The 17,410-nt window shown below is 49.1% G+C and overlaps 1 protein-coding gene across 2 annotated transcripts in view; it reads right to left on the bottom strand.

The window, feature by feature from the left end:
• The window catches only part of PDIA5 (protein disulfide isomerase family A member 5), a 122,334-nt gene that overhangs the window by 30,085 nt on the left and 74,839 nt on the right, over positions 1-17,410 (bottom strand). For both annotated transcript variants that reach the window (XM_064291196.1, XM_064291146.1), the window contains exons 9-11: positions 16,643-16,734; positions 16,481-16,552; positions 9,095-9,231 (exon numbers count right to left, since the gene is read on the bottom strand). In XM_064291196.1, coding sequence (XP_064147266.1) covers positions 9,095-9,231; positions 16,481-16,552; positions 16,643-16,734 — 301 coding nt within the window. The remainder of the gene's footprint in view (positions 1-9,094; positions 9,232-16,480; positions 16,553-16,642; positions 16,735-17,410) is intronic.

The following is a 17,410-nucleotide window of genomic DNA, read 5'->3' as shown; positions in this document are numbered from 1 at the left end:
AGGTTTCCTAAGCAACCCATGAATCCCAGAGGGCAGGATGAAAACAGGCAGATCTGAGAATGGCTCCATAGTTAGGGTGTGACCTGCAGAACTGGACTGTTGCACTTTAATCCTGGCTCTACTTTTTTTGGCTACACAACCTTTGGCAAGTTTCTTGACATCTTGGTTCCTCCCCTTCTTCATCTGTAAAGTAGGGGCAGGGGCCCTGGTGGTGCAGTAGTTAAGAGCTCAGCTACTAACGAAAAGGACGGCAGTTCGAATCTACCAGCCGCTCCTTGGAAACCCTATGGGGCAGTTCTACTCTGTCCTATAGGGTCACAATGAGTGGGAGTCACCTCAATGGCAACAGGGTTTATTAGCAAAGGTAAAGCAAGCAAGAGAAGATTTGTAACGTAGATCAAGATTAACATCCATAATGTACAGAATTCTAGATCGAGAAGAAAAAAATACAAACCCTGTAGAAAAATGGGCAAAAGGTACAAATACATGGTTCACAGGAGAGAAATGAAAGGCTGATTATTCCATGAATGGATGTTCAATTTCATGACAGGTCAGGGAGCTGCAAACACGTCACGCTCTGCTCAGTCTAGCAGAACTGTAAAATGTTGATAATATCCAAGGTTGGCAAGGTCACAGGGGTCTGTTGTACACTGCTAACGGGCAATCTGCAGCAGCTATCAAAGTTCACCGCGACCCATCTGCCAGTTTGTTGTACTGTGGTAGCTTGTGTGTCTATATGATGCTGGAAGCTATGCCACCAGTATTCAAATACTAGCAGGGTCACCCACGGTGGGCAGGTTTCAGTGGAGCTTCTAGACAAAGACAGACTAGGAAAAAAGGCCTGGTGATCTACTTCCAAAGATTAGCCAAAGAAAACCCTATGTATAACAACAGGATATTGCCCAACGTAGTGCTAGAAGATGAGCCTCCTAAGTTGGAAGGCACTCAAAATGCACAGTGGCCCCAACAATGGCCTTGAGCATACAAACAATCATTAAGGTGGTAGAGGACCAGGCAACACTTTGTTCTGTTGTACGTGGGGTCACCACGAGTCAGAGCCGACTCAACAGCAAAGAACAACCCATCAAAGTTCAAGTGCACTTAACCCAAGCCTTAGCAACCTCATTTTTAGGGATTAATCACAGATATTCAGACACGTTTCCAAATATGTACGTTAACAAATGTTCACTACATTGCTTGAATGGTGAAAAACTGGAAACAAATGTCTATCGACAGAAGAGTGATTTAACATTCACGGCATAACAAAATTACAAAACACAATGCAGTGGTTAAAAAGCCTGAGCTAGATTTATATGCCAACATCTACTTCTACATGAAAACATCTTCTAGACCTACTGATAACTGAAAAAAAGCAAGTCCCAGAAAAATGAACAGGGAATGATCCCATTTATGTACAAAAACAAGCTATTATTTAGGTAGATGTACAGAAGAAGGAGAAGAGTACACGCTCAACTATTAACCAAAAAAAAAAAAAATCAAACCCACTGCTGTTGAGTCAATTCCTACTATAGGGACCCTGTAGGACAGAGCAGAACTGCCCCACAGGGTTTCCAAAGAGCGGCTAGTGGATTCAAACTGCCAACCTTTTGGTTCGCAGCTGAGCTCTTAACCACTATACCACCAAGGCTTGTCACTGAACCATTAGCAGGGGTTAACTCTGAGGACAGGGTTCGGTGTGGAACCAGGGAACGTTCATTGTTTGCTCTACACCCATACGTGTCCCTGGAGCCTTTCACTGCCTGTAGCAAGAATATTGTTAATATTATTCTGAAATTATTTGTTCAATTAGAAAATAAGAGACGGCATGAAGGAGTTTTATGGTAGGATGGTTATACAAAGCTAGACAGGCATCCAAAAGAGTCAGTTTAACTGTATGTTAATTCAAAACATTAAATTTAAACACAAATAGAAAAAAATGAAAGAAAAAGGGCTAGTAAGGCTAATGCCAAAAAGTGAAAAGTAGTTGACTCTGGGTAACGGGATTATAGATAGCTGTATTTCTGGATGCTTTATATTTCTCGGAAACCCTGGTGGCATAGTGGTTAAGTGCTACGGCTCCTAACCAAGAGGCCGGCAGTTCAAATCTGCCAGGCGCTCCTTGGAAACTCTATGGGGCAGCTCTACTCTGTCCTATAGGGTCACTATGAGTCGGAATTGACTCGACGGCAGTGGGTTTGGTTTGGTTTTGGTTTTATATTTCTCTGTTCTTTCTAGATTTTCTACAAAGCTCATGTATTACTTTGAGAACAAGACAAAAATATAGCAAAAGGCTTAAAAAAGGGACCAATGCAGAAAATCTAGAATCTGACAGGGACCTGCCACAGAATCCGGAGATGGCCCAGCTGCTAGAAGACAAAGTGGCCTGCATCATGCACCTGCTGGGGGCAAGTTGCGGTGAAATTACCTCGTTCCAGGCCTGTTGCTGAGGATGGGGGGCAGGCGTGGTAGGGGCGGAGAGGGCAGAGCAGCTGCGGCTCCTGCGAGCCCCCATAGTACTGGTGTGTGGGGATGGACCCAGCAGAGAAACGACCGTCTCAGTGAGTCAAGCTCCTCCTCAGGTCCCCGTCCCCGGGGGCCCCACCTTCTTACTTTACCACCCCACTCAGGTGGCATTACGGCAGACCCGTGGCCTTCGTCTGCCTGTGCAGAGCTGGAGTTATGAAGACAGGGAGGCGGTGTGTGGATGCTATCACAGCAAGACAAACACCAACAAGGGAAGATGATGAAAATGCCACGGACTGGCAGAAGCTGGGTCCTGCTGACATGCCCTTTGCGGACAGAGAACTGGGCCCGGTGCTGAGGACTCCCACACCCTCGCTAGACCCCACACTGAGGACCAGATGGCGGACAGGCATGAAGCCCTGATGACGAACGAGGAGTAAGGTGGTGAGTGGAAGAGAGGCTGCCGGCTCTAGGGCCACGGGCCCAGGCTCTCCATCACACACTGCACCATGTATACACCAACAGGCGCGCTCACAGCCCACACACACACAGACCACCCTCCCTGGAGGACAGGGACTGGGACAAGCCTGGCCGTCAATCTCAGCTCCACCCTGCACTTGCGGTGTGTTGGGTGCAGTACAGAAGCCAACACGGGTGAGGGCCGAGCGCTGTGACCTGACCTGTATTCATGTGTCCAATGAGTCTGAACAACAGTGGTAGGAGCTGCTGAAGCTCAGCTCATCAGCAATCGCCCTCCTAGGTATTTACTCAAGTGAGGTGAGAATGCAAGTCTACATCAAACCTGCACACGAATGCTTAAAAAAAAAAAAAAATTATAGCAGTTTTATTCATAATTGCCCCAAACTGGAAGCAACCAAGATGTCCGTTAACAGGTGAATGGATAAACAAACTGCGGTACATCCATACAATGGAGTGCTATTCAGTGATAAAAAGAAATGAGGTGTCAAATTACAAAAAGACATGAAACAATCTTAGATATATATTTCTAAGTGAAAGACCAAACCCATTACCATTGACTTGATTCTGACGCACAGCGACGCTATAGGACAGAGGAGAACTGCCCCATAGGGTTTCCAAGGAGCAGCTGGTGGATTTGAACTGCCGACCTTTTGGTCAGCAGCCTGAGCTCTTAATCACTGAGCCACCAGGGCTCCAAGTAAAAGAAGACAGTGTGAAAAAGCTACACTCTGTATGATTCCCACGATATGGCACTCTGGACAAGGCAAAACTGTAGACAGTGAAAAGATTAGTGGTTGCCAGAGTTTCAGGGGGAGAGATGGACAGGGGAAGCACAGGGGTCTTTAGGATGGCAAAACCACTCTATATGATGCCGTAATGGGGGAAATGTAACACTACACATTTGCCAAAACCCACAGGACTCTACAACACAAAAAGTGAACCCTAATGTAAACTACGGCCTTTAGTTAATAATAATATATTAATATTGGCTTTATCACATTCTGCATCCCACTTTGGAGAGTGGTGTCTGGGGTCTTCAATGCTAACAAGCGGCCATCTAAGATGCACCAATTGGTCTCAACGCACCTGGAGCAAAGGAGAATGAAGAACACCAAAGACACAAGGTAATTAAGAGCCCAGGAGACGGAAAGGGCCACAAAACTAGATGCTACATCAGCCTGAGACCAGAAGAACTAAATGGTGCCCAGCAACAACCGATGACTGCCCTGACAGGGATCACAACAGAGAATCCCTGATGGAACAATAGAACAGTGAGATGCAGACCTCAAATTCCCATAAAAAGACCAGACTTAATGGTCTGACTGAGACTAGAAGGACCCTGGATGTAATGGTCCCCAGACCCTCTGTTAGCCCAAGACTGGAACCATTCCCAAAGCCAACTCTTCAGACAGGGATTGGACTGGATTACGAGATAGAAAATGATACTGGTGAGGGGTGAGCTTCTTGGCTCAAGCAGACACATGAGACTATGTGGGTAGCTCCTGTCTGGAGGGAAGATGAGAAGACAGAGGGGGACAGGAGCTGACTGAATGGACACAAGAATACAGGGTGCAGAGAAGGAGTGTGCTGTCTCATTAGGGGGAGAGCAACTAGGAGTACACAGCAAGGTGCATATAAATTTTTGTATGAAAGACTGACTTGATTTGTAAACTTTCACTTAGGGTACCGACACACAAAAAAATATTGATTTATCAATTGTAATAAATGTACTACACCAATGCAATGTTACTAATAGGGAAGACAGTATGCAGGGGAGAACGGGCGTGTGGGAACTCTGTACTTTCTGCACAGGTTCTCCGTAAACCGGTAACTGCCTGCCACCTGCTTTTATAAATAAAGCTTTATTGGAACACAGGGGAAAAATGTAAATAAAAAAAAATCTCTGCCTCACCCCTTGTGTAGAGCTTCTAAAGGACTCTGGCTGGGACAGAGAGGGAAAGACGACGATAAGGTGATGGAAGAGTCTGAGGTGGGAATTAAGGGGCAAGAAAGCTGGGAACGGGGTAAAGAAGCAGGGAGCCAATGGAGGTCTCAAGGTAGGCTAAGCACCACGTGTTTGATGATATTCAACAACCAGGCGCACGTGTGTCTGTCTTCCAAGAGCCCAGGAGGGAGCGCCCCAGGCATTGCAAACATGTTCCAGGTAGAGAACCATGTGACTTGCCTCTGGGACCCACGGGTGTGGCGGGGGAGCGCCCAGTGGGGAGGCACAGGTTTGGAGGAAAGCTGAAGACCGTTCTCTTCCTGGCCTTTCAAAGTAGGACCAGGAGAGAAACCAACACTGGTGGAGCACCTATTATGTGTACGGAAGTAACACCATGGTTCTCTCTGGGAGTCGGTATAACAAATGCTTTTGATTTTCTTCTCTACGCTTCCCTGTATTATCCATTTACAAACCGGACATGCATTACTTTTACAATTAACAAGAGGTCACAAAAAGAAATTCTGCTTTTTAATTAGAGGCCCACTATTTCAGTCTGCTGGGATCTTTTAAAATCTTATTGTAATTATTCAATATCTTAGCTAGCTAAATATTTCTCCAACTCGAACGCTTGCACGTTTGAAAGTATGCCTTGCTTTTTGCAGCCTCAACAAAGTTGCTGATTAAAAAAACAAACACATCAACTAAGCGGACCCAGGCCAGATTCAAAGTCCCAAAGCACCAAGCAGATGCTCTCAGAGGACCCAACTCTGTCAAATGTCCTGATGCGAGAAAGACGAGCTAATTCCTCAAGCTAATAATCCAGCCCCGAGACACACATGGTGCTTGTCCGGCAATCCTTCTTAGTAGAGTCGACGTTCTACCGTGAGGACAGATTCCAATTTATTTTTCTAAGTCTCCAAAGTGGTCTATTCTAAACCTGTTCTCTACCTGAAATACCCTGTGATTCTAGAATTTGCCTCTTCTCTCTTAGGAAATGGGGACAGCACTGCCTGTCTCTGTCCTCCTGACATCTGCCTTTTCCTCCAGGTCCCTCAAACACCATGAGAGTGGTTTCCCGATCACCTGAGGGTTCTCTGGAGCAATCCAGGGTGAGATATAAAGCCAGGGATACTACTCTCAGCCCACCCATCTGGGCTCCATATCCCCATTTAACCATGTGCACTCCATCCTTCCCAGGCTAACGACCCAGACAGCCAAGAAAGCCTGTGTGGAGAGAAGATGACTTAATGCAGAGCCATTCTCGTCTGACGAGAACTTTAACATGCAGTTCATCACAAAGCTTAACCTCTAGCTTTTGCCCTGATCCCTCGCACTCTGCTGGTCAAGCAGAAATAAACCTGCACACGCATGCACACACACACATGCGAAGCCACACACGACTTGCACGACTGGGGAGTTGGCAGACACCGCGTCAGAGGATGCAGGGACCCTAACAGGCAGACACCCACCAATAGGAGCTCAGACACTTCCAGTTGTAAGTTTGAACCCAGGCCCCCCGTCAACAGGACTCTGCACAGAGCAGGCTGGTGTTCAGTGATAGTTGTTCATAACAGCAATTGACAGGGAAAACAAAAGCCGCCAGCTGATTTCTAGTTCTCATTCTCTAGTTCAGCCCTGGAACGACTTCATTTGTTCATGCCCCTGTTCACTAAACCCTTACTCTATGCCTGACAGATGATGTGGGGTCAGGAAGATGAGGGAGACCTTTCCAGTTCAAGGAAGGCTGAGGCTGTATTGGGGGACCCTGCAAGCATCAGCTGCTACAATGGATTGCTAATCAACTGAGACTGCAAAAAAGAACACTGGCAAAAAATATTTCTATTTTGCAACCAGGGTTCTTAAAAAGAAAAGGCTTAATAAACAATTCCAATCTACCCGGTACACATTGTTTTTGGATAGCTTATAGAATTTATGAAAGGGTGTGCATATGTGCACACACACACACTTCATAAACCTAAAAAAACCCATTGCTGTCAAGTCGATTCCAGTTCATTGCAACCCTACAGGACAGAGTAGAACTGCCCCAGAGGGTTTCTAAGGCTGTAAATCCTTATGGAAGCAGACTGCCACATCTTTCTCCCGTGGAGTGGCTGGTGGATTTGAACTGCCAACTTTTGGTTAGCAGCCGAGTGCTTAACCACTGAGCCACCAGGGCTCCTACACTCTGTCCTCTTCTAGGAGCCGGCTGCGCTCTCGACTCACACCAGAAGGACAGACACATGGGGAGCTTCCCCAACAGGAAACTGAAAACAGCCAGCTAGTATCTGCCTTTACTGCTGGGACAGGGAGGCAGGCAGGGTGATCTCAGTTCTAGATTCAGCATAACTTCCTACAAGATTTGCTTCCATCAGCAATTCTGAGACGGGCCGAGACAGCAGATTTTAGCTGGGGAGCCAACAGCTGTGTAGCCTGGCCATGCTAGACTGCTCACCCCAGGGGCTGCTAAGAGGATGGAGACAACCAACAGAGCAAGCCCCCCTCTGTCCGTCCCCCCCGCCACCCCGCCACTGCTTCTGGCCCTACTCCAGCCTCCCCTCTGACTCAGTCCTACCCTCAGTGGGGAGAATCACCTTCCTGGGGTCTCAGCTATAGGCCACTCGCCACTCGTAACCGAAACTCCAAAAGGTGGGCAGTTTTTTGGGGGCCTCCAACCTCAGGGACGCCCTTGCTGAGGCTCCAGCAGAGCTAGGTGCTCCTGAAGTCCTGTCCCCACTGCCCTTCATTAGGAAGGAGCGTGTCCCACAAGGCTGTAGGATCTTTGAAACTTAAGTTTTTTTTGGGGGGGGGGGGCATTTTCTAGAAACTCAGAGGAAGAGGGGCCATGGGGAATACTTTCTCTTTGAATTCTCTCAGGAATTTGGCACTTGTAAGAAAGAAGGCATTAGGGAAATCCATGGTAATGGTACGTTTATGAACAATTTCAGGACTAATCAAGCTCCTGTGATATTGTAGGGGGAGGGGAGTGGGCAGGGGACCAGGGGCCAGGACTTGACTCTTTTCCTCCCGACATCCTAAGGCTCTATGACGTCTGCAACTACCGGGCTACCAGTACAGGACTCCCGGCCCGGTGAACGATTTGTGTCATTTCTCTGTAGCACAGTTTCCTCATCTGTAAAATGGGGCTGATATTCACTTTGTAGCACTGCGAGTAAGACGAAGGGAGAGGGCTGTGCAGGAAGCCACCCTGTAAGCATCAGTGATACGCAGCTGTTAGGTGTGAGGATTCTATGACTAAGAGCTTCCATAATGCATTCTCTCCACTGTGTATGTGGCCTTAGACCACCCACCCTCATGCACTCTGACACTGTAATCCTCACAGTGGTGATTTCTTGCTATGTCTCTCTACAGTCTCTTACCCACCATCACGGGGCCAAAGGGCTGGCAGATGGGCTATGAGAAGGAAGCAGAGAAGCCCCCAGCCCCCTTACACACACCCCGCCCCAGGCCATGCTGACGACCCCACTGTCTTCTCCCATTGGATGGGCTGCCCCCTTCCAGGAACCCCTTGCTCTCACAGGACCCTCGCTCACCTCTCCAAGATCACCCTTGTCCCTCCTGAAAGCCAACTAGAGCTGACCTTCCATTCTCCATGAGAACGGAGGGGACATTGGCCCAGAAAAGCCCTGAGCGACAGACCTTCCAGCCGTTATTGTACGCACATTCACAGCAGATGTCCCTGATTCACTATGGTCACTGAGGGCGAGCCTGAAACCAGGGGAAGCAGAAGGAAGGCATTCTAGAAGCCAGGAGACCTGAGGCTCCAGCCCTGGCCCCACCACCCCTCTCAGCTGCTGGGCAAGACACAAGGCCTCATACAGCCTCGGTTTCCCCACCTGGAAGATGAGGGTGATTACTGTTCTAGGTAACATCTATGGGGCCTTACACTCCAATTCCTCTCATGCTGGGAACTCCATTTGCATTCCTCCATTCATGCTAGCGGAGGAAGCTGGCTCAGACCTGCCAGGGGGGCGTCTCACTGAGCTCTAGCTGAGGGGCATATGCAGCCCAGTCAGGACGGTGGTGCAGGGTGGGGACCTTGCCTGTCACACTCGCTACTGTGCCCCCCAGTTTACAAGGGACCTGGTATTCAGTAGGCACTCAGCTGGACTCACGTCCCAAAGCAGTACGTTCGTCCTACTCTGCGAGAGGGAAGGACATAAGGGGGAGGGACAGAGCTCCACTCACATGGGGCGTGGAACATGACGAGGACAGAGGAGTGTTCCTTCACAAACTGGTCAAAGTCTTCGTCGGTCAGGTGATAAACGGAGCCGCCCTCATCTGACCAGGGAGTCTCAGGGACCTGGGGCTGTGGTGGCTGCGGACTGGAAGACCAAAAACAGGCAGAGCTCAGAGGAGGCCCCTGGACCTGAGTAGCCCTTACAGAATCCAGCCCCCTGGACACAAAGCCCCCTGGCTTGGCATGGCCCACACCAGTGGCTCAGCCTTCAACGAACCAGAAACAACGCCCCCTGGTGGAAGGGCTGTGTAGGAGTGGGATGGCCCTGCCCACCTCCATCTTTCCCTCAAGACCCCAGAGGAGGTGCTTAGCTGATAAAATATCTAAAAAAAAAAAGAAAAAAATAGCTGATACCCCGTTACAAATAGTGGGCTTTTAGCTATAACTATTTTTTTTAATCAGCTCAAGAAATCTCACTTCCTCCCAGGAATATGAGGGTTTGTTAGCTTTCTCAAGCTATCTCAAACTTACAGCAAACTGGCAGGAATAAACAGCAAGAGCACAACATGACCTTTGGAAAGGCTCACTGTTGTGTTTAGTATTGCCCCACAGGGCAGGGGAGGGAGAGGAAGAGAATCGTGGAGGAGGGCGTGAGGCAGAAGAGAGGCAGTTGTCTGAGGCAGACTAAGTCTGGGCCAGGGAAGGGTGTGGAGGGCTGGGAAGGGAAAGCCGGCCACATGGGACCAAGATGGGGGGGGTTATGATGAGGGATATTGGGGCTGAGTGAACAAGAATGGGGGTGCCCTCACTATGACAATGTCTATGCCATGTCACTAGTCCTTCTAGAGGCCAAGGGCAAACTCCTCTAGGTCCCCCAGAGGCAGTGATGAAAACCAAAGAACCTGGCTTGAAATCAGTCCAAATCCCAACTCTACCACTTGCTAGCTGCAAAACCTTGGGCCTCCCGCCTAGCCTCTCTTGAGTCTGTTTCCCCAACGTACAACTGCGTACTAGTATCGACCTCGGTCCCCGAGTGGTGCATATGGTGAATGCGCTCAGCTGCTAACTGAAAGGTGGTGGTTCAAGCCCACCCACAGGCACCTTGGAAGAAAGGCCTGGCAATCTACTTCCAAAAAATCAGCCATTGGAAACCCTACGGAGCACAGTTCTGCTCCGACACACACGGGGTGGTCGCGAGTCAGAACCGACACACACGGGATGGTCATGAGTCACAACTGACTTGCGGACACCGGTCCTGGCTGATGTAGATCTCACCAGATGTTGGGGAGGCGGGTGGAGTTCCACAGATTCCACAGTTCAGAACAAGAGAGCTGGTGACATGGTTCCCTGCTGCTTTGCAGCCACGAGCACCTTTGCCAGAGCACCTTAATTACTGCTTTTAAAAAACCGTTTGAGATGACAAATGTGAAAAGACTACCATTGTTTCCTGCCTCTGAGATTCTACAGCAGAAAAAATTTAAGTTTCAGCAGGCAGGGCTGGAGACTTCATCAGAGAGAGCAATGTGGCCAGCACAGCGGGATCTGACGCCCATCGCCCCTTGCACGGCGGAAGCCTGGGTTGGCGTCACCGTTAGAAGCCCTCTCTGTGACTGGGCCCCAGCCAGCTGCAAGGCTGCCTGCATGGAGCTGGATGTCCACAGCCACTGTGTTCCCAAGAAAAGAGGAGTGGCAGGCAAAGGGCAAACCACTCTCATCCCATGCTTGTCCTATGTCACATGAGGCTGATGGGCAAAACCAAGCTTCGAAACGAGTCCACCAGCCAGACAACAGTCCCAGGCCAACATCATAAAATCTCGGTTCCTGCACTTGGATTTGAACCACCAACCTCCCCCTGACTCCCTCTACTTCAGGGGCTTTCTCTTTACAATACATCTGCACACACACAAAACTATGCATGTTCAATCAAAGGCATTCACTGCAGATTATCTGTCACAGCAAAGACTGGCAAGGGCCCAGTGGCCATCGGCCAGGGAGGGTCAGGTGAACTGCAGCACACCCACATGACAGAGGGCCGTGCAGCTGAAGAAGAGCAAGGATGCTCTCCTCACAGCTACATAGAGAAAGACCCTGGATACGGTGCTGGAGATGTGCAAGGCACTCTATAGTTTACTAACTTTGCTTAAGAAAGTGGGAGATAAAGAGTATTTATTCATATTTGCTTATATCTGCATAAAGAAACACATTAAAACCATATAAGAAACCAGTAGAAGGTGTTACCTATGGGGGGTAGGCACGGGAGTCCCAGGGTGATGCAAACAGCTAATGTGCTCACTGCTAACCAAAAGGCTGGAAGTATAAGTCCACCTGGAGGTGCCTCGGAAGAAAGGCCTGGCAATCGATTTCTGAAAAATCCGTCACTGAAAACCCTATGCAGCACAGTTCTACTCTGACACACATGGGGTTTCCATGATTCGGAGTTGACTCAAGGGCGACCAGCTTGGTTTTGGTTTATAGGGGTGTGAGGGGAACTAGGGTGGAGGAAACAGGTAGGAGTGAGGCTTTTCAATCTATATTTTTTAGGTCTCTAATTTTTTTTTAATTCTATAAATGTCATCTATTAAGAAATTAAATTGTTAATAATCTGGCAACAGCACGAACACGGGATGGAGAAGCTGCGGTTTAGCAGCAGAACAAGCACATAAAAGAGCCTGAGAAACTTCTAGTTAAACGTGGAGGACAGAAAAAAATCACTGAAGTAACAGTACAGGTGTGAAAAAAAAAAAAAAAAAGGTATGAATCCACAGAAACAAAAGGAACAGGGGAACAGACACCAGCAGAAAAGAGAAAACGAGGTCAGCCCAATTTTAGAAGCTAGAAACCTGACTCAGCAAAACTAAGGACGGAAACCTGAGGTGCTGGGTATGCGTTTGGGGGGAGAGGGTCAAAAACCACACTGGTGGGCAAGGGCTCCAGAGCTCCCACTCCCCTGAAGGAGGCCTGGGGCTGAAAACAGGGGGATCCGTGGAAAGCTGGACAGCCAGCTCCTCAGATCCTGTCCTTCACCCTAGCAGCCAGGTAGGGCACCCCTTTCCCGCCTCAGGAGACAACAAGAAGTTTACTTTCTGGACAGGGCTGCAGAACTGGGCATATGAGGAAAAAAACTCAGTGGAACCAGAGGGACTGAGTGGAAGTCTGTGGCCTGACCACTTATTATTGAATTAACTTTTTTCCGTCTGTCTCCCCACCAGACGGTCACCTCCTTGAAGGCTGGGGCCCTCTCTCTCTACTTCCCACTCCTAATACCAACAAATGCTTGTCGAACATACGAATGAATGTGAGACGAATGGTTAAAGGCACTGGAAGTGTTTAATTTGGGGCAAAGGAGACTCAGGGAAACACAATAGAAACAAAAAAATTTCTTCAAATATTTCAGAAATTAGACTTGTTCTCTACGGCCTTAAAGAGGAGAACCAACACCACGTGAAAGCTCCAGAGAAACAGGTTTTTCCACCCAACAGAAGTAAGAACATTCTATCTATAGCAGGTGAGAAGGGGAGAAACCAGAATTGGGAGTCAGAAGACTTGGATGTGAGTTCTAGCTCCTCCACTTACCAGCTCTAGGCGCTTAAACAACCACTTGACTTAAAACATCTTTAAGAGTGCACATTTATGGTCCTGTCTCCATCTACCTCGCAGGTAGTAAGATAATGGATGTGAGATGCTTTGTAAATGTATCAAGTATTACCCAAACTTCCCTAGGTATCAAAACAAGGGTTTAAGCTAGGCTGAGTTAAATACTTCCGGAGGCGATGCAGAGATTAAGAGAAACTGCTGGGGTAGGTTTGATGACTTTTCACTTTCCTGTGACTCTGCTTGGGATTGAAGAGGGCAGTTCCCCAGGCTCCCTGGGCCTGGGAGGTTCACACACATCGGATCATTGTCTGAGGGGGATACACGTGCCATACACGAGAAGACGCGGCCCTGAGCATGAGACGTCAAGAAAGCTTTGTGTTTGGCTTTAGTTTGCTTCTGGCTGGTATAAAGACACTGGCACAAAACTCAGCCAGAAACGGGTAGCAAGGCCAAAAGGGATTTCCCTTACACCTCCACATGCCCAGCCCAATTCATTGGCAGGAAATCTGTAGAGAGGTGAATGAGAAACCAGGCCTGCCCCCCTCAATGTGGCCACCAGGAGCACCAGAGGGCACACTCCAGGATGAGAGGGGACAATCATAGCTGATGTGATTGGTGCAGGTACCCCAGAGCCCTCACACACACTGATATCAGGGACTTTCTGCTCGACTCAGACAGACCCCACCCTCACCTGGCCCACCCGAGTTGAAAGGCAGGATCTAGGTTTTCTCTCCCGGAGTTGGAAAGTCAAAGTCTCTGGGGAATTAGCCACGCCGGATTCACTCCACATCATGACAGCTGAGGGCCGATGGAGAGGCCCAGGGAAGAAGTACAGGGAAGCAGGGGTTGTGGGGAAAAGTGAGAAAGGCTTAAAATACCTGGTACATGGAAAGCCAGGTGCAGGGTTACATTTATGTAGCAGAAAAAAATTGGAAGGGAACTCCCAAAACATCACAGTGTGTTATCTTTGAGTAGTGCGGGACTTATCTTCTAACTATATTTTCAAGTTTTTCCATAATGAACATATCTTACTTGATTATCTTTAAAACAAGAAAAGATTTGGTAAAAAAAAAAAAAAATCAAACCAACTGGTAAAACAGTGACCTTGTGTGACGGTTAAGTTTATGTGTCAACTTGGATAGGCTATGGTTCCCAGTGGTTTGGCAAATATTAGTCCAGTAGCTCTTCCATAATGTGGTCTAACACAGTGTAATGTAATCACTTTCCATAATGCAATGTAACTTAATGGAATCAATCAATCAGTTGAAAAGGGAGCTTCCTTAGGGTGTGTTCTACCTCCAAACTATAAATAGATAGTTTGGCAGAACTTTCTCTTTCTTTACTCTACGCTCTTTCCATCTCCTGACCTTCAGATCTGGGACACAAGCCTGCAGGTGTCTCCAGCCCAGCACCTGACCTGTGGATTTTGGACTTGCCAGCCCCAACAATCATGTGAGCCAGCCCCTGGAAGTAAATCAATCTCTCTCTCTCTCTCTCTCTCGAGTTTATATCTCTAAATATCTCACTGGTTCTGTTTCTCCGAGAGCTCTAAGACACCTTGGTGGGCCATGAGATTAGACAGCTCGCTGGGGGCCTATCAGAAGGTGGCCGCCCCACCCACTGCCCAAGAGCAGGCTGCAGTCTTGCCTTTGGAGAAGTCACCTTGACCTGTGTGCCCTGACATGGAGTGTTCCCAGGTGGGAGGCTGCTGGGAGGGGGGCTGCCCAGGGAGACACAGATGCTCCCCTTCCCCTCCTTTCCCAGAGTTTCCCATCAACCACTGCACCCTGGATACTAAAGATGAACCAGAGACTGCTAAAAAGGTTTCCTAACACTCGGAAGGGAAGAAAGTGGAGGTGGGAAGCACGGAGGGACCAGCCCAGGGCAGAATCTGGAGGCACCGTGGGGTGGGGTTCAGGAGGCCAGAGCAGAACCTGTGGAGGAGGCAGAGTGGGGGTGCACAGAAAGGAGAGGGGTGGGAACGCAGGGGGCATTCTCCAGTAGGGAGATAATAACCTGTCTCCCAAACTCCATTGATGTGATCTCCTTATCTAGGGTTAGCAGCAATTTGGAACACTCTTTTTTTCAAACCAAACCTTATCCTTCTAAAAAGATATGAAGGCATTTTGAAAACAGAAAAGGGTGGGGGGGGGGGGGGAAGCGGACAGATTTTATGCTCTGGTGACAAATGAGATCGCTATTTGTTGAAACCTTCTCCCAAAGCACAGCGAGATCTGTCTGGCTGGAGAAAAAAAGCGCTTATTATCAAACGGAAAAGGAAAAGAGGAAGCGAAGGCCCAGGTTAAGACAATGAACACATGATGACGGGGAGATGTGGAAACGCTTCACAGAAATAAAAGACGCTATGCAAACATGGTGCTATCACTTGGGTTTTATCTCTAGGACTCCTGGGAGTGGACAGAAGACTGAGATTTTCAACCTTTAGAAGTCTAACAGGTTTTTTTTTTTTTTTTTTTTTGGCACGAAATCCACCCTCCTTTCCCATTCTAAAAATACACATTTGCAAAATCCATATCTTTAGGTAACTAATTCTCATGTCCCCAAGGGCATCATGTCAGTAAGTATCTGCAGTGCTGGTGGTTGGGGGGAGGGAGCAACACAGACCAGAACTCAGAGGAGGCCCAGTTCCAGGGTGGGGAGCTGTGTGAAGAGAAGGGATCCCACCCAGGTCATCCTGCCCTGCTACTTGTCAGCTGTATGACCTTGGGCCCTCATCACTGTGCCTCAGTCACCTCTTTTGTAAATGAAGGGAAATGACACCTTCCTCACAGGGCTACTCTGAGAATCACACGAGAATCCACTGAAGTGCTTAGAACAGTGTCTGCCACCAAGCAAAGCCCCAGGGATGTTAGCTATTGTTCTGAGCTCTGAGCACAGCAAGTGCCGAGTGGACGACGCGCCATGGGGCAGCGAGGGCAGGGCTGGGCGCCCAGGAGTGGTGAGGGCTGGGCTGGGACGGATGGGGAGGCTTTGAAGGGTGACAGGTGAGCTAGCTGTTAAAACACTGGTAAGGTGGGACAGGAGGGTGACGGACCAGGAAGGAGCAGGCAGCGGGTCTAGCACAGTAGGGGGCTTCCAGAGGAGGATGATGGTGATCTGGCCGGGGCATGGGGTGGGGGACTGGCTTTCTAAGGGTCAAATCTCAGGCTCTTCATGTTATCACGTGGGGTCACAGGCAGCTATGAGGATCCATCAAATGAAGCAGAGTCTGGGAAGAATACTCTGCAAACCCATGGCATTAGAAGATTTATTTCTTGGTAGCCTCACAGCACCTAATACAGTTTTGTGTTTAGAATAAGTGTTCAATCAACAATTCTACCTTCAGAGAGACCTGCAACAGAAACTCTCAAACCTGACGCTCTGGGTGAGAAATACCTCTATCCATCAGATTAAAAGGCATATTTGAGATCCGAGAAGACTTCAGAACCTCCCTGCCTACTCTAGGAGAGCTGACAGGCTTAGTGGCCCCTCTCCCCAATTCCAAGCCGCAGGGAAGGGGGAGAGGAGATGGACTCCCCATCCAACACGCCAGTTAGGGTCTGGTCATCACAGGCAGTCACACCAAGTCCTCACAACTGCTGTACCCTAAGCTCGTAGAGCTCCCCATGCTGACCTAACTCAACCCACAAACAGCTGTGCAGGCAGCGCAACGGTCTTCTCCCCTTCCCCATCCTCTTCTCTGCCCTCAACCAGAGCCTGGAGACCCCCGGGACCACCCTAGGCCCAGCAAAAGCCCCTCCCTCTGGGCACGTACCCCCTGAAGCTGACGCCCGACTTACTTCTTCAGCCACTCCACAATGTCCTCAGCGGTGGACCCATAGTTGTCATACTGGAACAGAAATTTCCCTTTCCTGTGAACATGGGGAGACAAGGCGGACTCAGGAGGGACATGCCTGCCATCGGGGAGGAAGGCGCACTGCAGCAGGGAGATGGGGACTTACTCAAAGTAGCAGATGGTGGGGTAGCCGCGTACATTGTATTCTTCCTTGATGTCTTCAAATTCAGAGGGGTAGACGTTCATTCCAGCCAGCACCTGGTGGAGACGGAGAACAGCCTTGTCTACCTCAGCCCTCAGATGCCCCTCCTCTTGTCCATAAGCTGCCTGTCCAACTGTTCCTGGTACATCAGGCGAGGCCTCACAGACCGATGTGCACCTTGGGGCAAGGAGGCACGCTAAACCAGCTGGGGATTTGATAATGGCACTCTGAGACAGCCAGACATCTGGGCCTGAGTGCTGTCCTCCATATAGGGTTCCCTTTCCCCTGACCCACAGGAAGAACCAAGTCAGAAAAAAACGAAGTTCTGAGGGTTGAGGAAGAAACTTGGCTTGTTACCAAGTTCAGACAGGCCCTTAAAGTGGGGCCATTGCCCCGCAAGTATATGTTTTGCCTTTTTCTCTCCCCTTGTCAACCCAGGCTGTCCTATTCTCCTCGTTTATGGAAACAAGAGGCTTCTGTACACCACTTATCCACTCTGCAACGTCCTTGGACACATTCCTGGATGCCTCTCGGCCTGTCCTCAGTCTGTCCATGGAGGCTGGATGCAGAGTGTTCTCTGACCTCACAGCTCGGGTAACTGTTGTGAGGTGGTTGTGATCTTCCATGATGACTCACCTCCCACGCCTGCCCAGCTTTCCTCCTCCCTGCAGGCCCTGCTATGCCTCCCCAGCTCTGAACTCCTGCCTGTGGCCATCACTGACAGCAGGGTTT

Source organism: Loxodonta africana, chromosome 1 (genome assembly GCF_030014295.1).
Source record: "Loxodonta africana isolate mLoxAfr1 chromosome 1, mLoxAfr1.hap2, whole genome shotgun sequence".
Lineage (NCBI taxonomy): Eukaryota > Metazoa > Chordata > Mammalia > Proboscidea > Elephantidae > Loxodonta > Loxodonta africana.
This window is presented reverse-complemented; position numbering and strand designations above follow the sequence as displayed.